At 43.6% G+C, this 24,607-nt stretch overlaps 2 protein-coding genes and 1 long non-coding RNA gene across 9 annotated transcripts in view; 1 reads left to right on the top strand and 2 right to left on the bottom strand.

The window, feature by feature from the left end:
* The window catches only part of PPIF (peptidylprolyl isomerase F), an 8,032-nt gene extending 7,703 nt beyond the window's left edge, over positions 1-329 (bottom strand). Inside the window, exon 1 of the mRNA XM_014956239.1 lies at positions 49-329. Coding sequence (XP_014811725.1) covers positions 49-240 — 192 coding nt within the window. The 5' untranslated portion in view covers positions 241-329. The remainder of the gene's footprint in view (positions 1-48) is intronic.
* A 61-nt stretch (positions 330-390) lies between these two features.
* Positions 391-24,453, top strand: LOC106896346. Its single transcript, XR_001413617.1, has 3 exons — positions 391-1,005; positions 9,929-9,978; positions 21,982-24,453. It is a non-coding gene; the product is annotated as an uncharacterized LOC106896346 (long non-coding RNA).
* Positions 13,021-24,607, bottom strand: part of ZMIZ1 (zinc finger, MIZ-type containing 1) — a 290,102-nt gene continuing 278,515 nt past the window's right edge. For 6 of the 7 annotated variants that reach the window (XM_014956235.1, XM_014956232.1, XM_014956234.1 and 3 more), the window contains 3 exons: positions 24,444-24,607; positions 18,433-18,681; positions 13,021-14,808 (listed from right to left, as the gene is read on the bottom strand). In XM_014956235.1, coding sequence (XP_014811721.1) covers positions 14,701-14,808; positions 18,433-18,681; positions 24,444-24,607 — 521 coding nt within the window. In that variant the 3' untranslated portion in view covers positions 13,021-14,700. The remainder of the gene's footprint in view (positions 14,809-18,432; positions 18,682-24,443) is intronic. The other variant, XM_014956236.1, reaches the window with a different exon arrangement.

The following is a 24,607-nucleotide window of genomic DNA, read 5'->3' on the forward strand; positions in this document are numbered from 1 at the left end:
CCCCTCCCCCCCCAGGTGAGCTGCCGGCAGCCCCCGCACCCCTACTACCTCCAGCACGACGCGTCCTAGGGGCTGGTTGTCGACACCCACGTCCAAGTACACCACCGGGTTCTGGGAGCCGCCGCCGGCCGCGCTGCAACCGCGGGCACCGGTCGCCCACATGCCGGCGAGCCCCGGCGACGGCAGCAGCAGGTCCCCGGGCGGGCGAAGCAGGCGGCGGGCGGCGCTGAGCGCCAGCATGCCGCAGTCGGTGGGTCGGTCAGTCGGTGGGTCGCTCTGACAGACACCGGGACACACGCGGAGGCCGCCGCCGCCGCCTTTTAAAGGCTCCGGCCCGACGCCACAGCGCCCCCTGGGGGCGGCGGAAGGCGCGCACGGCAAGATGGCGGCGGGGTCGCTGAGGGGCAGCGCGGGGAGAGCCCCGGGGCGGCGGGGCTGACCCTACCCCCGGGTCCGGGCGGGCTCAGCCGCGGGGTTCGGGCTCGGTTTCGGACGGGAGGAAGGAAGGGAGGGAGCCGGTGCTTTCCCCCGTCAGCGGGCCGCTGCGGGCTCGGGCTGCCCTCACAGGGCCCTCACCATCCCTCCATGCACCCACGGGTTGAGGGGACTGTTGGTTTGGGGCTTTTTGTTTGATTTCCGTTGTGGTTTGGGTTGGTTTTTTTTTTCCCCCTTTCTTTTTCCACATTTCCTCACAGCCCCTTGCACCCCAGGGATCAACGGTGAGGGGAAGTTTCTAACATTTCCTAATCCCAGGCGAGGCCGTGAGGCCTGTCCGGCAGGCCCCGGGGGGGACAGGCCGGGGCCGCCATCAGGCGTGGGGGTGAGTGGGTGCAGCGGGGAACAGGGAGTCACCCCACGGCGTTACTCACCGACAGCACCCACGGAACCACGGCATCAACGCACGGGGAAACCGGCCCCGCACCCCAGCACGTACCCGTCATGTCACCCTGGCGTCACGGACCTCCGGCGTGCCCACTGCATCGCTATGTACATGGGCTTATAAAGGTAAATACCATTCATGCTTTATACGAAAATAGCAAAATTTATCATTCAGTTTTCCCAACTTAGCAACTCAGCTCAAAATGCTTCGTAATTAGTATATACTTTAGTCATTTTCAAACGTTATTTTGAAATCCACTACAGTTACCATCCTTCTTTTGTATAACAACTTTCAAAAGTTTTTCAAATTGCTTAATGCCACAAAATGTCTTGGGATTTGGTCTATGAGGTCAAAGAAAGCTCTTCCATCAGTGTACCAGCAGCAAGACAACTCTCATAAGCCAGTTATATTCCCTCTAAAAAACCAAGCTTATTGAGATATTTTACAGTCTGCATACATTTAATTTAATTTCATCACAATAATTAAACAGTGCTGTTCCACACTGCTAGCTGAAGCACAGCCACCATGAATGTATCAGCACTTCTCCAGCCAGCAGTCGTATCACTAATGCAAGCCCAGAGACCAACTTTTTTTCATTTAAAACAAGCAGGAAAGGAAATTCTGTTCTCCACAGCAGGCTTGTCCAAGTCCACTAGACCTACAGTGTTCTGCCCCGTTACACCTGAAGCAAAGGACACGCAGGATGCCTGATGCTCTTCATTTGTGATATAAACCTTGCGGTTAACGGAACACAACTGGACCACCGAGTCTCTGCAAAATGAACTCTGCACATACGTGACATTCTGTCTGCTTGCTCTGCTCTTTCAGCTTCCCAGATGGAAATGCATATTAAGACACTTCTAAAAAGGATGTATGGCTTTATTACAGATTATTTTAAGGCAGTAAGTTACCAAAACTAAATAGCAGTTATCTGTAGTACTGCAGGCTACCCTTGTTAAAAATTACAGCGCTTGAATGTGGGAAAATAGCTCCTAAAATGATTCTTAAAAAATAACCAACCAGAAAACCCCCAAACCAAAAAAACCCCAAGGGTGATTCTAGTAGTTATGCACCTGTAATTTTGAGGTTCATTGTATAATAAGCTAAGTTATTCTAATGAAGGTTAGAGTAATGCAACCTAATGAACCTTCTAATGAAGGTTAGAGTAATGCAAATGTAATACAGCATGACAGAATCAAAAAGGACAGCCCCTATGCAAGGAACAGTAAACTTTCAACTCCGCTTGAGTTCTTTGTTGCCAATAAAATAGCAGCTAAAAGTGACTTAATCAGTGACATTCACTGAGTCGTCAGAAAGCTGTCAATCAAGACACTGCCCAGACCACAAAGTTCAGGGCAGAACTACGATGAACAATTACAGACAATGGAGAAATCCTAGGTGAACGCTGGTTTTCAGGCACACTTGAGAGAGACCTGTACTTCATGCCCATTCAGTGGAACAGCCTCATGGAGAAGTTTAGCAGGTTAAGAGTTTTGAGATAGCAATTCAAGAGCTGGCGGTGCTGTAGGGATGACGTACCATGCTTCATTACTACAGAACCATATTGGGCTATGCCAAAGGTTGCATTTTGTCCCGAATCATGTCTCAAAGGAATGCCTCAGGAAGAGTGAAAACAGGCGAGGGCTGTGTTATAGGCCAATACGCTTTCAACCTCCCACTGCTTCCACTTCAGGGAACTTCCCAAGTTGGACATGACTTTGGTATGTAGTGATCTTTTTCTTTTTTCTTTCCTATGTACTTATCCACTCATTGGACCCGTCTTAACTCTGAGCATCAGCAACTTCTGTGGCAATTAATTACGAGCTGCCCTTCCCCAGGCCTGCTGCCCTTTGCATCAAGAATATGTTTGTTTTGAATATTGCTCCCATTAGCTTCATCTGCATCTTGTACTGGAGGAGACAAGTTGATTCTTACCCATCTTTGTCATACTGTTCATGGTTTTAGACTTACATGTTTTCTCCTCTCAATCATTTCTTTTCAACACTGAAAAGTCACAGCCAATTCTTATTTATACGAAAGCTTTTCCATGTCTTTGAGATAATCTTTATTTTCCTTCTCTGAGCTGTTTCCACTTTTATGGATTTTTTTGAGATAAAGGGATCTTTGCACAGTATCCAAGATAGGAGTGAACAGTGACTTTATCCATAGAGTGCCATGCCAGTATTTCCTATTCCTTTACTAATGATCTAAAGACGAGTGTTTTTTCTTAATAGTAGCTAAATCAGTATGTATTTTCTAGTTACCTTGTCATGTCCTCTCAGCTTCAAGTCCATTTTTTGGAAATTATATATTATTTAATCTAGTTATCAATGTGCTTATTCTCCAGTGACCATGAAAAACCTCACACTTCTTAGTGTTGGTCTAATTGCAGTAGCCATTAGAAGCCCGAACCAAAATTAGCACGTGAGTGTTAAGTTCTGTGCATGCCTATAGCAACAGACAGTTGAAGGATTTATTATTTAATAAACAAGACAAAAGATGAGCAAAAGAAAATATTGTCTTACTTCACACTTGGGTAACACCAGCAGAGCAGCTTTGAACTGTTTTGCTAAGAGTTCACAGGTGTCTTTGGTAGAGCAAACAATGCAGTTTTCCTCATTTGCATATCTTGGTGAGAAGGCAAAGCAACTCACTTCCTTTCACGTGGAGAGTTTTTTATTTGGGAATACAGACTTTATGCAATAAAGCTACTAAATAACTTGTTACGGTCACTACGTTACTCACTACAGTCTACGGTCAGATGAATTAAAACTCATGCAGACAGTGTGACTAGAAACTTGTCAGTTACAGAGGTCACTTTCCAAGAAGGACAGAAAAAATACTCCAAAAACTCTGTCAAAGACCACCCTTGACCACTAGTAAATGAGGCTTAGAGCTAGGCTCAGCAAAAGTAAATTATTTTAGAGGAGCTTTGAACATATCTGTTTGAAGATCTGTTCATCATTGAAATTCTGACACATCTGGCTAGGAGAGAAGTACATTTGGCTAGAGTGCACCTGGCGTCCCTGTGCCCTACAAGAGAGGGAACAGGACGTGGTGGCCCAGACAAAAGTCAGGATGGATGTCGTTCAGCAGAGCCGTCAGGGAGATGGGTGCCTGCCCTACAGATTTCATCCATCTCTCTCCCTTCCCCCAATCTCAAAAGACAACACAGAAGTTACAGATGGATAAACAAGGATGACTCATTTGATAAAAGTTTCTAAATATGTATTTTTAGAAACACACCTATTAAAGGACCCTTCCTGTGCCCTAGCAGAGAAATTCTTGGATAGGATAAAGAACCTTAAACGATACAATAACAGCACTTCATATTAATACACTGCCTACAACTTAAAAGTCTTCATAAACAAGACTATGAAGTAACTGAGTATTACCACCATTGTGCCAAGATGGTCTGGAAACAACAGCACTTAAATGACCCTTCCTTTTAAAGAAACAGAAGGAATACATGCTTGAAACGTGCCGTAACTTTGGGGATTTTGATTCCAAGGGGCTTGAAATGCTGTTACCTGCCGGCAGACAGATGCTGTACTGGTAAAAAGGTGATGGGCATCCCTGACTCTGTCTGACTGCACGTCTGCTTGTTTGTTGCACGGGAAAGTAGGTGAATTGTATTACTCAGTCTTGGATTGCTGCTGTTGGCTTGATCTTGGCAGCTGTGGCAAGATCCCGTTTTGCAACCCACCAACTGCAAGAATGCAACTACGTGCAACTTGTCTTTGTCTGTGGCACACTTTGATATGCACTTCATGGGGCTGTGTGCTTAGACCAGGCAAATAAAAACTCAAATATAGACTGGAGGAATCGGCTATTAAGTGGATTTCACATGAACATCACTTGATATTCGGTGATACAGGGCATTCCCATGGTATCGATTTTGACATTGATTTTTAGAACCCCTGCACATCTGGGACCTGGTTATCTCCAAGACTGCTAATCCGGACTGTCAGTAGAGGGAGAGGTCATACAGGGATTCGGCTTGACTTTAAGTGGAGAGAGCAGGAATTTGCAGTGGGCATTCCCACCCTCCACCTGCAGAGCCTGGATGTGCTGCACTTCAAAACACTCAGTGTAATTTTGTCTTCGAGGTTTTGGCTAAGCTGGAAGATGAGTTGAGAGCTGGGAAGGATTTCTGTGATCTGTTATCTGTGATATGCATTTATTTATGAATGGGGAGTAGAGTGGGGGAGATGGTGAAAGAGCTTTCCATTATACTAAGCGATTGCAGTGTGAAATTAAATTGTACAAGAGCTCAAAGGGCATAGAGTAGCCACACAGGTACATTTACACATAAAAAGAAAAAATGCTAATAAATATTTCCCCCAATCAAGGTTTCCTCCTAGGAACTTGTAGTAACCCAGCTCACAACATGAACCTTCTCTCCAGCACACGCTGTACATAAAGGAGGAGTTTCCCCACATGACTTCATACTAATTACCTACAAATAGTCATACAAGAAAAACCTCAATCCACTCATGCTCTTTACAGCTGTGATTAGCATTTTCGTTTCAGAAGTTGTGAGTGACTTTGCTTGCTCGGAATTCATTACTCAATCCCCCTGCATAATGTATGGAAACTCACTGCTAATAAGTCAGATTACACAGCGCCTTTATGCAGTGCCCAGGGCACCTTGCAGCTGCCCAGAAGGAGTGTCCATACGCCACTACAGCTGGTCCATGGACGTTTACAGATAGATCACAACAGCCTGGTGAGGCACATTGAGTATTTTAAATGCGTGTTTTTAGGCTACAGGAAAAATACAGCTGTTGGTCCCGGTGGACTCGCAAAGCTTTGGGATATCTAGATAGGTGTGGTGTCTATGTGTGGGTGAGGAGATGCTTTCCATACTTACAAAACACTATTAAGATACAGCAAAAGTTATGGGAGCCCTTCTATGTTCTAAAATACACAAATTTAAATAATAACAGAACTTGACATTTAAAGGATTCAGTTCAGTTTATTTACCTGTGAAGTACCACCTCTGGTCTGAGGAACAAGAAATAAGGTAATAGTATCAGAGATACTTCTAGGCTTGATTAGTCACACTGCTTCACCTTGTATGAGTAAGATGAGTCTGGAGCTTGGGATGATCTTACAGAGAGTGGAATTCCTTGGGAATTGCTCATCAGAGGAGACTCTGAGCAGCTCCTTCCCGGGAGCGGAAGGCAGCACCGCGTTGCCCCCCACACCACCCACTTGCAGGGAAACCTGCAGCTGTTCTCTCATCCCTGCCAGCTCCTGCTCCACCTCCTCTTTTCTCTCACTGCGTGACTCTATTGGCCAGGTCTTTCTGTGATACAACAAATATATAACCAATAAAACCAAAACCAGAGGAGTACTGGCACTGCCTATAGTCATGGTCAAGAACACTAGAAAATGCAGCCAGGTGAAAGAACGGGGAAGAACATCACACATTTAGCATTTTGAGAGTGACAGGGTAGTAATACCACATTCTAGGTGGAGGTGTATTTTAGAAGTTAATTTTGCTTGCAACTCAAATGGGAAATGGTTGTGGTGTTGACAGAGACACAGGGACATGTGGGACCCATGGACCCCTGCAGCCCATCACTGACTCTACCCCAGACTCCTAACTATGTTTTTCATTCTCCATCCCTGCTAGAGTACTTGGAGTTTTTAAATTATTTTCTCATAGGTCTTTGGTCCAGTTTGGTCCCTTTTCTGATCTTTTCACCTTCCCAGTATTTAGCAGCTTTCTACACAGTTATTTTCCTTACACTGTCATGTTGTCATGACCTTTCTTCTCCACTGTTTCTCAAGAGCTCTGCTTTAATCGGCTGCCTGGTAAAGCCTTGGGTTTTCCTTGATTTTGTCTTGTGTGTAAATGGGAACAATGACTCTTTGAGTAACACCTCCCTCTGTATCTCCTAAAGATGAATTATCCTGTCTGCACTAAACTAATTTGAACAATAATCATAGTTTTGAGACATGATTTTCAGTTGTACAACTTCACAAAGCCAGCTGGAAGCTAAAAATGGTCAGTTTGAACAGGAATCACCCAGAAATTAAAAGCTTCACAGACGTAACAAGACTAAAAAAATGCCACCAGTTTTTCTAATGAACAATTCTGCTGGAACCAAGTCTCACAGTACAGAGTCCCTCTGGTTCCTTTCTGCTTTTTTGCAGTGTCATTACAGAAAGGATTGCTTACCACCAGCACATAACAGCGTTACTCACTAGCTGGCGTGGAACGTTATGACATACTTACGTGACATAATTGCACGTGACAATCATCTGGATACACAGCGTCCCACCAACTGAGCTAACAAGTTGTCAGATGCAAATTAACGTGTGTCTCATTTACAACTGAAGAGCATCATTTTTGGGGTAATTAAATGTTTGGTGAAATACTTACACGCTCAGGGCACGAATGTCTGTTGGTGTTCGGAGGAGTCGAGGTTTCCTCAACTTCAGATTCTGCCTCAGCGTCGCTCCTGTGCGTTTTGCCATCAGTTTAGTGGAGGCAATATCAAAGTAATGCTGCTTCCCAGAGGGACGGTCATTCCTAGTTTAGAAAGGAAAACTGCCAAATAGAATTTAATGTGAAAAAACATACTCTGCATAACTTTATGAACCGGGTTATTTTTACCAGTCACTAACTAGGCCAGCTAATCAGACAGATACATGGGTATGTCCAAAACTCACTGAATTTGCATGTCTTAAAAATGTACAAAATGTACATTCTGAAACATACAGAAGCAACAAACAAGGCAAAATTGAGCACTGATGATAAATTTGAAATATAAGAATAGTTGGTGAAAATCTGACTCAATTTAAATATGCATTAAAACTCCAATAAGACTTCAACTCCAGCATTTCATTAAACAACTGTGGGGTATTTCAATAGTTTTTGCAAACCGAACAAAGAAAAAAAAAGAATACATCTCTAACAACAGTGTGATTATTTTTTAAAATACTTTCCTTTTTCTAGTGTTTGACCAGTTAAAATTTATTAAAATTAGCAACCTGTCTCCATGTTCACAATAATCAATGTGTTGCCATGTGAACAAGGTGACAAATAAAACTAAATGTTCCAGAACAGTTCAACAAAATCCCCAAAACCAACATCATGAAACAACTATGGGCAAAGAGGAAAGTCTAGATTTCAAGATTAAATTAAAAATGTAATTGTTCAAAACTCTGACCTAGGGAAAAACAGAACTGGTAATCCCAAAGCTCTTAGAATGTCTAATAAAACCCAAAAAGTATAGAGGAACCAGTGTATTTCAAAGTGGTAGATACTAATGTTTCTAGAGAAGCTGAATTTTCAGTGTGTCACTGGATCCATCAAAAACCACAGTGAGTTCAGTAACTGGAAAGCTACTGGCCAAACCAAACAGACATATTCAATGAACAGGGGCAAGAGCTTAATCTCTTCTAGTCCACACACTTAGAAAAGAGGTGGTTTTTAACAGAAGGACAGACTTAAATAGCAGAAAACCATTTATTACGATTTAGGCAAAGAGTTCCTGGAAATGCAGATCAACTGTGTAGCAGACAAACCGGTAAGTCCATCTGTACCAAGCTGTTTGCTAATGCCTGTAGGAGTCATTCCTGTCTGCTTGCTTTATACATAAAATTGCGTCATTGATTAGGTTCCATGTGGACTATTTTTACGTTCCCCTGAAAAATTCTGTAGACTGACAGAGACGAGATACGGCAGCAGAAGGTTTCAGAAGTCTGTCTGATACAAGAAATATTCTCCTTTTGGAGAGAACACAAATGTGAACAGTGCATTGGCACAATAATGACAGGCGTTAGGAACAATATCCTACAGAGAGTCGGTAGGGTTTCAGCGACATAGAAAATGGTGACACGCTGAGCACATGATGCACCAGAACACGATATGGTAGACTCCCCCACCAAATGGATACAGACATCATACCTACCCTGGGGTCCTCAGGTGACATCTGGGAGACTCTCCACTTTCAGAATCGTCCTGGCTTCCTCAGGCTTCACTGTAAGCTTGAAAAACCTACAGCCCTTAAGGACATCTCCAGCTCTTCATACTTTTCTCCATCTGTAGAGCGCCGAAGCGGGTTTGCACAGTGTCTCGCTGACACTTCTTGGGAGCTTCCAGGAAAACAGAACACCAAAAATAAAATATTCATTAATTATTGGCTGGAATGGATAAATATTTTTCCTATTTCACCACTAAGTGCACTTTAACTCAATGTTACTGTGTTATCCTAAAGGCCCGTTGTAATGGGTAGTGCCAGCAAGGAAGGCAGAAGTTGAGCATCAGAAACAAATGATTTTTCCCAATTTTGAGAAAGTCAATTTCTGTTCTAGATTTTTATATATATATATATATATATATATATATGTATCTGCATATATACTTGTGTGTGTCTTGGTGAACAATAAGGACTTGTGTCCTTGTGGAGCAATTGCTGTATCTCAATTACATACTTGTACAGATACTCATAGTCTGAAACGGTTAGGTTGTTCCTATGTATTTTAACACATTGCAAAGGTGTCTTTAGACTAAACACTTCCACAAATGCCATATACAAATACAGAGACACTCAGTAATTCTCTATTTAAACAAGGTCTCGGATGCAGTGACTGGTGCCTGTGGTGGTGGCCAGGACAGGGTCTGTGTGTGCCATGGCTGTTGCCGATAGTGCCCTGTGTGGACACCCCGTGTCACCATCCATCCTGCTTGCGCTGGCACAGGCAGAGAAACTAAGCAGACTTTGTCACTCAAAGGCTGCATTTTGAAACCAAGCCCTTTAACTTTAGGATGGGGATGCATTAAAAAAAATAATCACTTCATTTTGGTCATCTTCCAACGTCACTGATTTCACTTTAATGACAGGCTCCAATAGCAAACTAATGAAAATTTAACTGATTTCATTTCAAAGTCATTGTTTCTTGTTTAGGTGACAGGCAGAACCTGAGTACTGAACCTCAAGTCACCGATACTTGTCAGGGACCGTCTTCTATGTGATTCTGTGTTTATCAGTAAATCTGTGTTCATAACCTTTTATTCTGTGTCTCTTCCAGGGTGGTTCACGCCTTCCCCTTCCTGCCGCCAAGTCCTGCTCCCTGGAAAGGTAAACCCTGGGCAACTCACTTCCACGCTAACACAAACCAGGGAGGGCAAAGGGGAAGCTGGTTGTTTCAAAAAGAAACTAAAAATTTACAAAGCAGCTGCCAATTAGCCAGACCTTAATTTTGCAAATTTATTTAGGAAAAAAAAATTAACATGAGCAAATGAGAATACTTCAGTGTTACAACAGAGTATATAAATGTCTAGCAATAGTCAAATAATTTGATCTTTAAATACAAAATAACCACATGAACACCTAATATACAGGTTTCATCTGAATACATATTTATTAGATAAATATTAGGTTGTCACATCATCTAACTACATACAGTTTTGCAAGACTAAAAATCACAATTATTTTTTCTGACCAGTTTAAAGTATGAAATGATTGCATTGTACTGTACATACAATGTACAAACAAAGACAATGGCCATTTTTGCATGTTACTTCAGATTGTACTTTTTTTTTTTTTTTAATTCTCCCTCTGATCGTGATATCAAAAATTGTACAAAGTATGAATTTGGTTACAATTTTTTCTCGAATCCCCGTATTTTTTCTTCATTATTTCTGTAGCACCCTAAAAATACACAGGTGATAGACTAGTACACGTAAGCTAAATATTACATGTAGATAAAACAAAACAAAACAAAGGATCAGAGTATATTACAGAAGTGAAAGTGAAACAAATGCTGAGACTCCACAAACGCTAACAAACAGGATTCATTTTCCACATAAGATGGAGCTTCAAGCTTTTTTTTTTTTTCCTGCGAAATAAAAACAATGCACATTCCAAGGAAAATGAATGCATTTCTGTTAACATGTCTCTATTTGTCATTTACATATGTACAGCTGTCCCTTGAGTCTCCGCTGCAGACATTGGCGTGTATCTGTCAGTCCTATAGTAATGTCTTGGCAGCAGAACTGTAGATCTCTGTGGGTTCTTTCCCAGATGAACTTCCATAGGGAAACAATTAAAAAGTAAACAAACAAAAAAAAAAGAAGAATAAAAACACTACTGGAATTTCATATAATAATTAAGCTTTAAAACAAATGACTGTGATTACCCTATTTGCTAGGTTTTTTTCTCTAAACTTTAATACGGCAGTGAACAGATAAAAAAATAACTAAATTTTCATTTAGAAGCTTTTTCATACTGACTCCACTATACAGTACCTGATTTTAGCTGACAGATAAGTTTTAAAACTGTCTCGAGTGTCCAACATTTGGGTGATGGGTAAAATCGTATTTTCTCTCTTAAGTTCTGCTTAGAAACCAAACGTTTCTGTAAGCTTAAAAATGTCAACCGTCCACTTTAATTCTCTATTACTGTACAAAGCAGATGCAAACACTGCTCCAAACATATTGCTAATATCTATGGGGTTTTCTTTTCCCTTTATGCTTTCCAACAGGTACTTTTAAATGATACATTTTAAATACTACCAGTTAGCAAAAGGTCAATCCTTAACATACCCGGTTTAAAATACTAATGTTGTGTTTAAGAGAAAAATCATTTCAGGTGACTAATTTAGCTGCTCAGGAATCAATGGAGAGTGGAACATTAAAATAGAATCAATTAAAAAAAATCTGAGCAACCAGTTCCAACTAATAGTGAGAAATCTTCTTTATTCCAAACCTATGGCTTAAGAAACTTCCCCCCCCGAACAAAAAACCCAAACTCTAAGGGCATAAAATCAGTTTATCATCAGCCACCCCTGCAAATGACTTCAATACCTATATAAACAATGCAGCAAAAATACAGGGGGAAACCACTACGGTAAAATGGCTACAAAACACATCGGGAACTGAAGAACGGCCTTTCCCAGGAATCGTGTGGCAGCAGCACCACACCACAACCAGGTCACCATGTATCACACCAAGGTATCTTTAATACTCTGCAGAGACCCTCTACAGGTTGTCAAGCCTACATAAGAAAAAAGACACTTCTAAGCAGAATAAAATATACTATACTGTTTCCCTCCCCCACCCACCAACATCCCTAAGTGTTACCGTGCCCCAGTTTCGGAGACCGGAGCACCAGACCGGGGATATAAATATGGTACCTTGCATACTTGCTGCTTGCCTTAGTGCATCTTTACCTGTTCCGACAGCTGGTCCCAGGTGTTTTCTGCTCACTTGGGCAAACAAACAAAATCTCTGCCTTTCCCAGCCCACAATCACCCACACTCAATGAACATCGGTCGGTTAGTTGATTTTTTATTTTTTTTTTTGCCCTAGGCAATCACTTACTACTGTGTTTCCATGACAGAGCTGGGCCCTGATTGTCCAGGTACTGCCTGATGTATCAATTCATTCATCTCATAAATGGATACAAAATTTGGGCTAATTTATCAAAAGAAAATGTGGGGGGGGGAAAGGAAAAAAAAAACAACCAACTCCCTTATTCTGTTAAAGAACCCTCAATTTTCTTTTTTAAAAAAGGACCCATATTTTTCTTCAGACAAGGTATTTAAAAACACCAGCAAAAGTATAACCAGATCATGAAAATGTTGAATATTATCAAAGACGATACTAAAATATTCACAAAGATATTTACAATAGCAATTCTTAAAATAATTGATTTTGCATAATGAACAGCGCCTTTCTTAAAAAAACTCGAAACAGGAAAAATATAAGTGTGGGACCATCTCTACATAATATGTTTGACAGATTCAATACTCCTACTGGAAAATAAAAGAACTAAACCGCCATTTCCTTTAATATCTACAGCAAGGTGCTGCTGACTAGCATATATATCTCATGACGCATGTACAGCAGTAGTGGGAAACGTTAACAAAAAGAGCAAAATGAAACAAAAACCGCAAAGAATTTACAAATATGACTTTGGTGAGGAAAGCAAATCCAGAGTCGTAAGCACAGAGCATGCCATTTACAGCACTGCAAACTAAGCACAGAGGGCTAGGAAGCCATCTAGTCAAACCGACAGAACAAACAGAATTTTGCCTGGCACTTCAGTTTGAAACACATCGTGGAGAGCAAACGGAGGGGTTTGATTGGATTCGGGATGGGGAAAAGGAGCTTTTATCGTGGCGAGCAAACGGAGGGGGGTCGATTGGATTCGGGATGGGGAAAAGGAGCTTTGCTTCAGTAACAAAAAGAAAGGAAACCAATAACTGTACAGTGGGCAAAAGCTGAAATGTTGCACCAGGAGGGCAGAGTTGGCACACATGCACTTCTTACACAGCTACTGTACATCATTTATACGAGAGAAAGAGAGAGAGACGAAGAGCACAGAGATGGGCACAGAAGCAATAGGAAGCTCATGCAGGAGCAGCAACCACACGAGAAGCACAGATCACGGGGGCAAGACAGTGATGGTGGCAGCAGGGTCTCTCCAGGGCAGTAGCAATCTACTGACAGTTACTTGTTCTCCCCACGCCCGGTCCTTCGGGAGAAAGAGCTCATCCCGGCAGCCAAAGTTTAAAAAAAAAAAAAAAAGAAACTGAAGGAGGAGAAAAGAAAAAGGCTGAATTATCTGTAACAGTCAGGAAAACAGAACGCAAAGCAAACCAAAAATGAAGCTGTAAGATGTCTGTCCAATGTCAATGCCCCTTCTCAAGCCGATCATTAAAAATAATTACGCAGATAGTGATGTTACTCTCCCTCCATCCTGCAACGATTGCCTGGCTGCCTTCAACCCAGCCTGTCTTACTATGTATTGTGCAGTACAGACAGTGACACAAATGCTCGGGCACCGAAGGCTGTAGGTAACAATCGGGAACAGTTTGGTTCGCATCCCCCCTCCTCCTCTTTTCCATTCCGCACGGCACACATGGCAAAAAGATCTATTACAGCAATCTCAACAGCTGGATAGTAACACAGCCACAAATGGTACTGATCTGAAACCAAAACCACAAAAAAAAATAAATCCCTAAACATTGCAAACATATATTTTTTAAAAAAAATTTTTCCTGGGTGTTTCCAATCTGTGTGTTTGGCCAGAGGAATCCTCTGCAAAGAGGTGGTTCAGATTCCTGCGCTTGCAGAAATACCGACACCCACGGCTGCAGCCCGGAGATGCTCAGGACCCCGGTACCGAAGCTGCACCGGCTAAACTGCTGCCTCCCTCTGACGGGCCTGTACGTCTTCCCTATCTTTGCCACTTGACTGTAGGATTTGTGCTTTTTTTTTTGAGCTTCGTACGTGTTTTTGTGTTTCTTTTTGTGTGTGGCCAGGACAATCGCTCCACCGCAAACCCGCGGTTGGAGGGGGGCAGAGGGGAGGTGGGGCAGAGGGAGATTACAGTTTCAAATAAATGGAAGAACACGCGTTGGAAGGACACTCTGAGACGGGTCAATTAAAGACAGTTCCATTTTGTTGCCTTTTCTTCCCTTGCCAAGATTCGGTTTTGCCAAGATACTTCAACACTATGTTTATCACAGAACTCTCTCTCTCGAGGATGAACAACAAATGGGGTTTCCAATAGCTGCACAACTGTCTATGCTTCTCTGTCACGTGGAGCACGGCAGACTCGGAGATTACTGCATTTGTTTATTTATTTGTAATTTTTTTCTCCCGTCACTTTCGCAGTCTTTGAAGCTGACAAAAGCAGTTCTGAGATGAAGAAAGCAGGGAGTGCACCATTGGATCAAGTTGTGAGGTGTTGTTTTTTTTTTTTCTTCTCTTGTGGAAAAGGAGTGTTAAGATTCCTCGCTGTGCAGCCACACACGTGTGAACAAGTGAGAGGGATGGGAGAATACACATGGTTTCAGTTGTTCTCAAAGAGAGACAGAAGGTCATCATTGCTATTGCTTGGCAAATCGGGAGGATCCAGGTAGGAAAGCAGCTCATCTGGATTTGTGAGTTCTGGAAGCAGCTATAAAATACAAAGATAAAAGGGAAATTACAGATAACAGAAACACCATTGAGGAAAAAAGGGATTAAACACCACTCATTCCTGGAAACTGCCTTTCATAGGTGTATATCCAAATAAACCGGAAGGCAGCGACACAAACCTAGTACCCCAAGATGATGCAGTATCCACCTGTTTGTGAAAGTCTGTAATACTCAGTTTTTACCCGTGAATTACATCACCATCTCAATTAGGGTTTCTCAATCAACCTCCCCATCACAAACTTCATCAACAAAGTATATTTCCCAACTAGTGATGCTGACAAAACACTCGTTATGTATGTTAGTTTCATATAAAACACTGAATAAAAACTTGAAAGGTGCAGTTTGAGTAACACATGCTTGAGCTTTTAGGTAGATCAGCCAAGACTGGTCTATCTGGCTGGCACCTGGCAGTGTGGTGGCCACCCGATGCCTCCACCCCTACAGAAGGAGGCAGCCCTGTCCTCTCCTCACCCCTCAGCCACCCCCAGGGCTTCTGGGCGCTGGTGTGAGCTCTGGGGCCGTCAGCTGGGAACTCGCCCAGGGTTAAAACTAGCCCAGAACTTGGGGGAAAAAAAAATAATAATAGCAAAACCAGAACTGAGAAGGAGCGTGAGGAGGGGAGGGGCAGGGCAGGTGGGCGAGTCCTTTCCTCTTTGGCGGTGACACAGTTTATGGTGGCTGGAAGTACCTACTCAACTACAGCATTACAGGCAATTCCAGACATTTTAAAGGGTTGGAGCATAACACCCCACCCAACAGAAGATGCACTAATCTCCACAATGTTCTTAAGTATCAAAAGGAATAGTTGTGGGGGATTTATCTATATTTTTATTAATACTGTATGTCAAATAGAAAATTTTGGTTTTCCAGCCGTCACTCATTCTTTTTGATCTGACAGATAACAAGCAAATCCTAACTCCTGCGTTGCGTACCAGCAGTGTTTTCTGCTTTATTCTGCATCTCACCATGTCCTAGTCAAAAGTAAAAGTGTCATTTATAAAAAACAGCAGGGAAGAGTGTGTAATAAACTCCCTTTATATTCAATGTTGTGTTAAAGCAAAGACAGAAAAATATGGACTGCTTTAACAAACTTAATAGTAGTTATGAGAAATTTCATTTTAAGTTGCTCTCTTTTCAAATACTGTAAAACTAAAAGCTTGACTGCATCACATTTAGCATGCAAATATTGTATTTATATGCTTCTATTACTCCTGTGCAAATGCAGCTTCATCTTCTGATGTTATATGGATGAACATATTTTTCACTAAGCTAAACATGAAATGCAGAAAGAAGTTTATTACTTTCTAAGCATTTTGAAAAAAAATCCAATGTCAAGTTTACATAAACAGGATCTCCCAGAAGGAATGCTTTTCTTAAAATACCACCTCCTTTTATTCATGGTAAAGATGCTATTGTCATATACTAGACTAAAGATATAAGGCTTTAAAATGTATTTCACCTGCTCTCAATTTTTTATGAATCCCTAGTACAGAAACCCAAAAGAAAACTGTGCCCCCACCAAACATGTAGAAAGTTAAAACTGATTGAATTTGTCCTACAGTTTTACAACTCGATTCTTAAAAATTAATGTAATGTCTCTGAGACTCATTTTTGTATATAGGAGATTTAAAAAAAAAAAATTTTTTTAGAAAGGCAAAATTTTTAAACGATACGCTCAATATCTCTGAAGATGAAGTCTTCACCGTTTTGAGGGTGACCTCAGCTTGCATCGGTCAGGGGCCCAGGCAGCCCAGCCTCCTCCTGCCCAGCTGGTGTGAAACCCAGAGACCTCAGAAAGGACGTGGTGGGCTCTGAGGGTGCTGGAGCTGAGCTCAGACAGAGGAGCACCAGGGGCTGCCAGGAGTGGGGGCAGAAGCTACAGGAACAGGGGCAGAATTTGGAGAGAGGCACCCAGAGCTCCCGAAGTGAATACTTGAGAGGTCTCGCCAGTCATCTGAGTCTCGTGCCTCTGCTGTCTGAGGTACAAGTGTCGGTCACCTGCAGTCTGTATCTCCACAAGGTATATCCCTTAACCCAGGTTAAACCTTAGACTGCACCACACTGAAGCCCTAAAGAATTACCGTGACCCTCAGCAGGCAGCAGACCAAGTTGCCCGTGGTACAGTCCCCTGTTTGGTTTGCTGCATAAGACTATATTCAGCCTGGTTCCACAACACAGCCACTGAAAGTTAAGCCCATTAGAACAATCCATCTGATCACGTTTGAGCTCATAGATAATTCAAAGAACTCTGTTCCCGCACTGCACAGCACTTGCCTTTATTTAGCTAAGATAATTTCAGCCTCCCATTAAGAGTCCAGCACGCCTCCACCAGTGATAACCATGGTACCGTGATTAACGTACAGGTTTTTCTACTTTGCTTTTCATTGAGGAGTGAGTGCCTGACCCGTAACAGCGTACTTCGTGTTGCTTAAATATTTGAAGAAAAAAAAAATTACTTTTTTATTTCACCTATTAATATCGCTCATATGGGGTCCTCAAGGGTTCAGAACTCTAACTGCCACGTGAACTGCCATTCCCAAAGGACGTGTGCGTGAGCACGTTGTGTGAAACAGCAGCAGTCTGGTTCAGAGAGGAGTTACTGCACTGAGCACTGTTCCTGTAACCGGAGCATCCGTCCCTCCCCTCTGCCAGGCCTGGGACAGGGAGGACGTTAAGTATACACCAACCGTAAATACAGAGAGAAATCAATCCAAGGCACAGAGGGGAACGTTCCTCTAAGAAAATGACACTGTGCAGCAGCAGACTTTGGAACAGACAGAAGATACACGTACAGGAACGCACGACTCAAACGAAAATCCGGTCCTAGCGCTAGGGAATTTGTATTGTGGGAGGCAGGTGGTTCACCCGAGAGATACCTCAACTAACTCACTTCCAGCTCCAGTGCGTGGATGGTAAGAGACGGGAGGTTACTTTTGGCTTCAAACTACGTTTATCTTTTAGTTGTGAGCTGCCTCCCACAGCGGCTAAGGAGGCAGAAGACATCCTTGATGTTTATTTTCCTCTGCGGTGTGCCGGGAGGAAGAACCTGTGCTGCTGAGCTACCTGCAGGAGCGGGGATGGATGGATGGGCACAGCCTGGTTTTGGCCACAGTGAGCAGTGACAGTGCCAGGGGGTGGGCCAGCAGAGACCCCCCGTTGGCACGCCGCAGGGCTCAGCGCACGGCTCGCTTGGCGCAGCTCCCACCGCAGGCAGAGCCACACACAGCTGCGTCCTGCCTCTTACCCAGGCACCACCACGGCTTCAGGACGAACACACGGGAGCACCCCCCATCCAGCGAGGAGGGGGAAGGCAGGAGATGGCTCCCAGCCTGGTGCCCGAGCTGCCCTGGGAAGAACTGCCTGCCTCGGTGCTGGGAAGCGGCTACGTCTCGCCCGCCATGCAGCTGCCCGGCCCAGAACCGCTCTCCCGGCCGGCCGGGAGCGCCCTGACACCTCGGCTGCAGCCCTGGCGCCCATGTCCCAAAGCATGGAAGGATGGCATGTGCTGTGGAAGCAGCTCCCCGTCCCCAGGCCCTCCCCGCCCTCCCGCCGCGATGCGAAGCACACGCTATGGCAGGCAGATGATAGTATGACACAGACTTACATCCAGCGAGGGCTCCGGCATGTCGGGTGCTCCCTGTCCACCAGCCTGACCCTCTAAGGCTGAGGAGGGATTAAAGGTCAGGTCACTGTGTGGATGGTTGCTAGAAGCGGCCGGGGGCGGCTGCCGGGACTGCTGGGTAGGAGGCCCGCTGTGATGTAATGGCTGCCCTGACTGGCTGCTGGGGTGAGGGACGTGCAAACCTTGCTGCATGGAAGTATGGGACTGATCAGTGCTGCCGGGATGAGGGATCTGCGGAGGAGGAAAAAAGCAGGAAAAGAAAGTGAGGCCACAAGGTACAAGTGCTCGCGGTGCCTGACTCTGTAACCGCATGTTACAAAAAGAAATAACTTAAATAAATTTTAAAAAAAAAAAAAAAGACACACACAACAAAAAAAAACACCCCAAAAAAGGAAGAAACAAATAAGCGCAATTGGAAAAGAAAACTCCATATCCCAATGTCGGAGGAAGTGTTTCGGCTTTTTGGAGGTTCTCTGCAAGGGGAGATGAACAGGTTGGGTTTGTGCTGTCCGTTGGCTTCTTTGTCATGTGGGAAACTGTGCTTGAAGATGCAAAATGGCAAACCCCAAAGAGAAGGGGAGGAGGTGCTGCTCAGCATCAGCAAGGCAGATTCTTCTGCCCTAAAAAATTCCATGAACGATGGGAGAATTTGTTGAATTAATGATCCCTATGCCAGGAAACTGCTTAACTGAGGGAATGCATCATTTCTGCTCAGCTCCCCTATTGGGTGGCTTCCTGACACCACCACCTGCTTGTGTTTCAGCTCTTCCCAAACATCTTCCAAACACCAGCCCTTCCCGACTCCTCCCCTCTTGCTCTTTTCAGGATCCAACACCCCTTCTAAGGGCTGAATATTTTCCTGGCTGATATTCGTGGGTTCTGATGGTTGACCAAACCCCAAGCCAGCTGCGCTAGAGATCTCCCACCCACCAGCAGAGCTGCTGCAGGAGCCTACATACCTGCTGGCTGCAAAGTAAAATATATTACCTTAAACTAAGCTAATGATCACACTTGTATTTTGTATTCATGCTGTAGATAAGTTCTCTAGCAAAAGCTTAGTATTTTTTCTGTTTTCTGTGGGGAATAAACTACCAAACCCCATGCATCTTCCAAGCCCTGTTAGGGAATCACGGGGGAAAAGTCCTTCTCACATGACAGAGAAGCAACAAAAACGCACAAGCCCAATTCTTCCTTCTGCTGCACGTCATATTTAATGCTAGTGGATTCTTTGGGGCTTGACCTTGCTGCCATGAGAAAGAAGTGTCTGAAGGCTTCAGAATCTGATGTCTTGTGTCAATTGGGTATATGGAGAAGCAAAAAATGTAAACATTTTTGAGGAATGCTACATATTGCCACAAAGTGGAGCTGAAATAAAAGAACAGATACATACAACAACAGCATGAAATTCATCCAGCCAAGCCAACAGAAACCAGCAAAATGCTATGTCAGCATTGACCCTTTCATATCATCGTAAACTGCAAGGTGGTTTTAACCTCAGTCTTCAGTTTTGGAAAGCAAAAGGGAGGTTATTACAAAAATTAATTAAAATGTTCCCACAAAACTAAAAAAAAATACAGAAATAAGCATTTTTAAAAAATACATTTCACCACTCTTATGAAAACTGAAACCTGAATACTGATCCATTGGGACAGTCACACTCAGCTACACATGGGTCCTTCAGTAATACAGAGGTTGGTGGAAATAAGCAGGATTCTATCTGCAACACCTCCTTTGGGCCTCTCTCCCATACCAGAGTTTAAAGTAACTGTTAAGAAGTACTGATACACACTCTTCTCTCCATTAGGGTCACAGTTTGACTACTTGAGAAGTCTTCTGCAACATTATTTTGTTACCTTAGGGGTAAACTTGTACAAAATCTGCCCACAGACCACACTGTAACTTAGTGAATCTGCAGCCTAAAAGCTTTGCAGAAGTCCGCATGAAAGTAGATGTCTATCCAAATAGCACTGTTTCCCCTTCTTCATTCACTGAGGACACGTGCAACAGAAATAGTGGAAATTAAGAAAGCTTAATAATAACAAAGAGTAAAAAGCAATTTAAGACAGTGTTGCTAAAGGGGGGAAGCAGTTTCCAGAAAAAAAACAACAAACCAACAAACCAAACCAGCATTATTTTGGTTAGCCCCTGAATGCACAAAGCAAGAGTCACACTGGCATGTTGATATCAATAATTATTTAAACCAAGAGGCATTCACATGTTCTCAGACATTTCAACACAAACAAACAGGTTAGAAATTCTATATGATGTTTATATATGCAAGCACTTTATTTATACAAATATTTAGTTGCTAAAGCAGTATCTTGGGCATTGACATAACTGCAGGGTTGCAAGTCATTGTTCACTGTAAGACTGAGGGCTACCATAATCTCAAACAGCCATCGCAGGTTCAAATCCATCTGAGTTACACCACCTACCAACCTACCTGTGAGAAGGTGAAATGCTCAGGACTTCTACACGTTTCTGTTTGCATTCAGCTCACTAATGATAAGTTTAAGTGGTGCAAAACACCATTCTAAGCAGAACGCTTTGAGTATGCTCAGCTCCCGTCTGCGACTCCTACCATTGTATGAACAGTCTGACATAGTTCCCTTTGGTTACACAGCAAGGTAATTCCAGAGCTGTTTTTAGGAGCATAAACGTTGGCACTCTTAAAACATTTACAATCTATAAAAGAAAAGCTTATAGCACACACAACTACATCTTCAGCTCAATAGCACAAAAGAACCCAACTCTTTACGAGCCCAGGAGTGACCTCTAGGAGTGCGGAGATGTCCCGCTGTAGGGCACCGCCACCTGCACAACAACATGCCTTTCATCTCAGCAGAAAACTGACAGTGAAAAAAGAAAGATCAGCAGGTTGAGTCGATGGTTTATCTCTCTCTCCATTACTGGGGTCATAGTTTTACCAACTCTTTGGCTGGGTTAGCTGGCAGAACCACTGAAAGGTGCCATCCTGCCCTGCTGCAGTTCTCGACCACCTTTCCTGTCCATGCCTTTGTCATCGGGTGGATGCTCGCAGACACGCAGTGAACTCAACTGGGGAACTGACATGGATCAAAGCTAAACTCTGGTTTTCCTCCCCTCTGAATTAGTTCCCAATCACAACAGTACCCAGATCCAGATCATTCCTGGCTGCAATAACACTTGTGCTGCTGTCAGAGAGGAAAAGTGAAGATGAAATAGGAGCAATTACTTTTTGCAGCGGCACCAGCTCCTCTCACCTCACCGTGTGTATGAACCTATGGTGTGATCATCCACTGCTCAGTCCTGTGCCACTCCTTCCTTACACCGCCTGCAACGAGCACTAACCAGAGCTAACTCGGAATTCACCTTTGCCTAAAACTTCTTCACAATTTCTGGAAACAAACACGATGGGATTGTGGCAGCTATTTTGTAGCAGTCTGGCACTGACATAGAAGCATCTGTTCTACGCTTCTCACAACACTTTGCACTGGAAAGAGGTATTACTTCTAGTCACGTTTCAGGTCTTGATTTTTTCTTCTTCCACAGAAGCAGAACGGCAGCGTTGAGAGAAGGTAGTTCTGATGATCCAGCCCTGGTTACCCAGCCCTACATACCTTGGGCAAACACATCTGCGCTTCCTGGAGTGACCTATGGAGTACGTCTGGAGGGATCAGCTTTCTCTGCCTTGCATTAAATAAGGGCCGACACATAAACCTTCATAATAGGAAAATTAGGAGCTCCCTCAGCAGCATTCAGCTCTGGTCAGAGACAGACCTCGGGTCTAAAATGACCTCACATCTGATCCTGACTCACCTTGTAAACTTGAAACGGTCAAAGTGAATAGCAGATGAGCACAAAATGCACCTTAAGCATGTAAGAAGGAAAGACAGAAAGCCAGACAAGAGCACAGACAACATCTTAAAACCTTACTTCAATTCAGCAATGTAATTTATAGTTATTTTCACACAGAGATGTCTGTCCAAAGACATTCAGCTGTATAATTTAGGAATGTGTTAATGGCATGCATTTCTCTAAAAGCAGTAATTTTAAGGCTGCCTTTCTTGAGTGTCTGCTACAGACAAACAGTTCATTTTTGAGAGAGAAGGAGAAAAACAGAAAGAAGAAAACAGAGACTTTATAATACTGAAAAAGCTGTGTGGGAGCACTAGCAGTCCTCAAACGTGGCCTAGACTGCATGATGACATTGACACGGTCAGTCTAATTCCCTTGTGCTAGTAGATCTGAAAAATGATCCTCATTAGAGAAAATCAGCCACTGACATCAACTGGGTGGAACCTGCTTTAGCGCCGCTTCCTGTCCCCACACATACAGCTCGCTTATCGTGAAGGATGAGGGAGAAGTGAGTGAAGCTTTACTTTAATTGCTAGCTTATCATAAGTAAAATCACATTTGCTACACACTGGCCCACAGAACCAAAAATCTATTAACATTTGCCCAAATACCCTTTTAGAGCTCTAGGAACATGCACAGCCCTGAGCAACTTTCACCTTTGCTATCATCTGTAAGCAGTCCCATTTCCAGAAAGCCACAAATTCCTCACTTTTATATTCAACCACTTCATATCCTACCACTTCAGAAATTTCACTGGGGCAACTCCGAGAGCAAAGGTGTAGCAGTCACCTGACAAAGTGAAGAGGCAGGTGTCAGGTAATAGCAGACAAAGAATAATTCCCTGTGGTTTTGATTCAAAGGAAAGCAGCTGAGACTGGTTCAGGTTGGTAGTATTTCCCCTCACTACTACACTCTATAATACTGTGTGGTTGGTTCTGATGCAGATAATTCAGAATGCTCTTTAAACTGGGTGTGCAGAGTTTGCCAATGTAAAATGAAGTTTACGGCACGTTTGTCCTGTCCTTTATTAGCCTGTAAAGTGGTGAAGTCGTTACGGTCTCTGGACCCTTCCTTTGCAGGCAGCCTTGTTACTTGGGCTCTCTCCAAGCTATACTGAGAGCTCTGTCTCCACTCTCTTCCTATTTCTCACCATCCCCCTTGGAAAGCCCACTGCCAGCTAGAGGAGACGTTCACTGAGTAGGCTTTTGCTGAGCATCTGCCACCACATTTCCTCATTACATGCTGAAATTGTACTTTCTAGTATTCACTAAAGACACGGCACAGATGACTTGTCAAGTTAAACATCCTTCCTGTGCAGTAACAGCACACTATAAAGCCCCTGCCCTGTAACTTAAATGAACATAAAAGGATGTACACACGCTCCCTGCGCCCCCCTCCCCCCAAGTTAAAATAGATGACTAACCATGCCCAAGAGCTAAATGCTGCTCTTCTGTCACCTAGCTGCTGCAGTACTGCATTTTCTACAGATATATAAATTCTGTGTATAAAACTCAGTGCTTCGAGCAAGCTGCTTTTCCAGCACACAGTTCTGTTTCTCCATCTGAGACCTGAGGAACCTCCATCTCTTAGTCTCTCAGACTGACAGACTCCCAGACCAGTGGCAGCGTCTCTCCTTGAAATCTTCAGGCTTGTCCTGTTCCACCCAGCCTCTTTGTGCCTTTCATGCTACTGGAGCAGAATTCCCCCTCAAAATGTTTTGATGCCGATTTTGCCCTCAGGGACAAAGCCGAGGAAGACATTGTCCCTGCTCTGAAGTCAGTCAACGTCTTGCTGTCACAAGCTGCCTGAAGGTGGGTGTTCACACACCCTGCTGCCCTAGGGAGTGAGGTCTAGTTTTCTTCAGGTGTCAGAGCAAAGCACAACGATTAACACAAGCACACCAAGCCAGGTTGTCTCTTTCAGATAAACAAGCTTAAACAACAATTCAAAAAGCTCAGAAATGCTTCTCCAAAAACTCAAAAAGGCCAGAAACTAGAAATGGCACTTTTGGCACTTCTCAGGACTACTCTATTTTACAAACTTCTGAAGTGAGGAATCCACAAACAGTAAAAGCAGTTCAGGAGGCAAGTCGTTAGCTGGAAGAGAGCTCCTTACCCCCACAAAGGAAAACCTACATCGGCAGCACCATTACTTACAGATTCCTGCATGGGGTGGCTGAGAGGCTTGTCGAGAGCTGCCATGCTGCTCGGCATGTCCGGGGGGTGTGACAGCTGTGGCCCATGCATGAAGTCATTCATCGACGTGCCACCGGGGTTCCCGTGCGGGAAGTCAAAATTGCCGTGCCCTTGGTAACTGTTGC

The sequence above is a fragment of the Calidris pugnax genome, unplaced genomic scaffold (assembly GCF_001431845.1).
Source record: "Calidris pugnax isolate Ruff unplaced genomic scaffold, ASM143184v1 scaffold196, whole genome shotgun sequence".
Taxonomy (NCBI): Eukaryota; Metazoa; Chordata; class Aves; order Charadriiformes; family Scolopacidae; genus Calidris; species Calidris pugnax.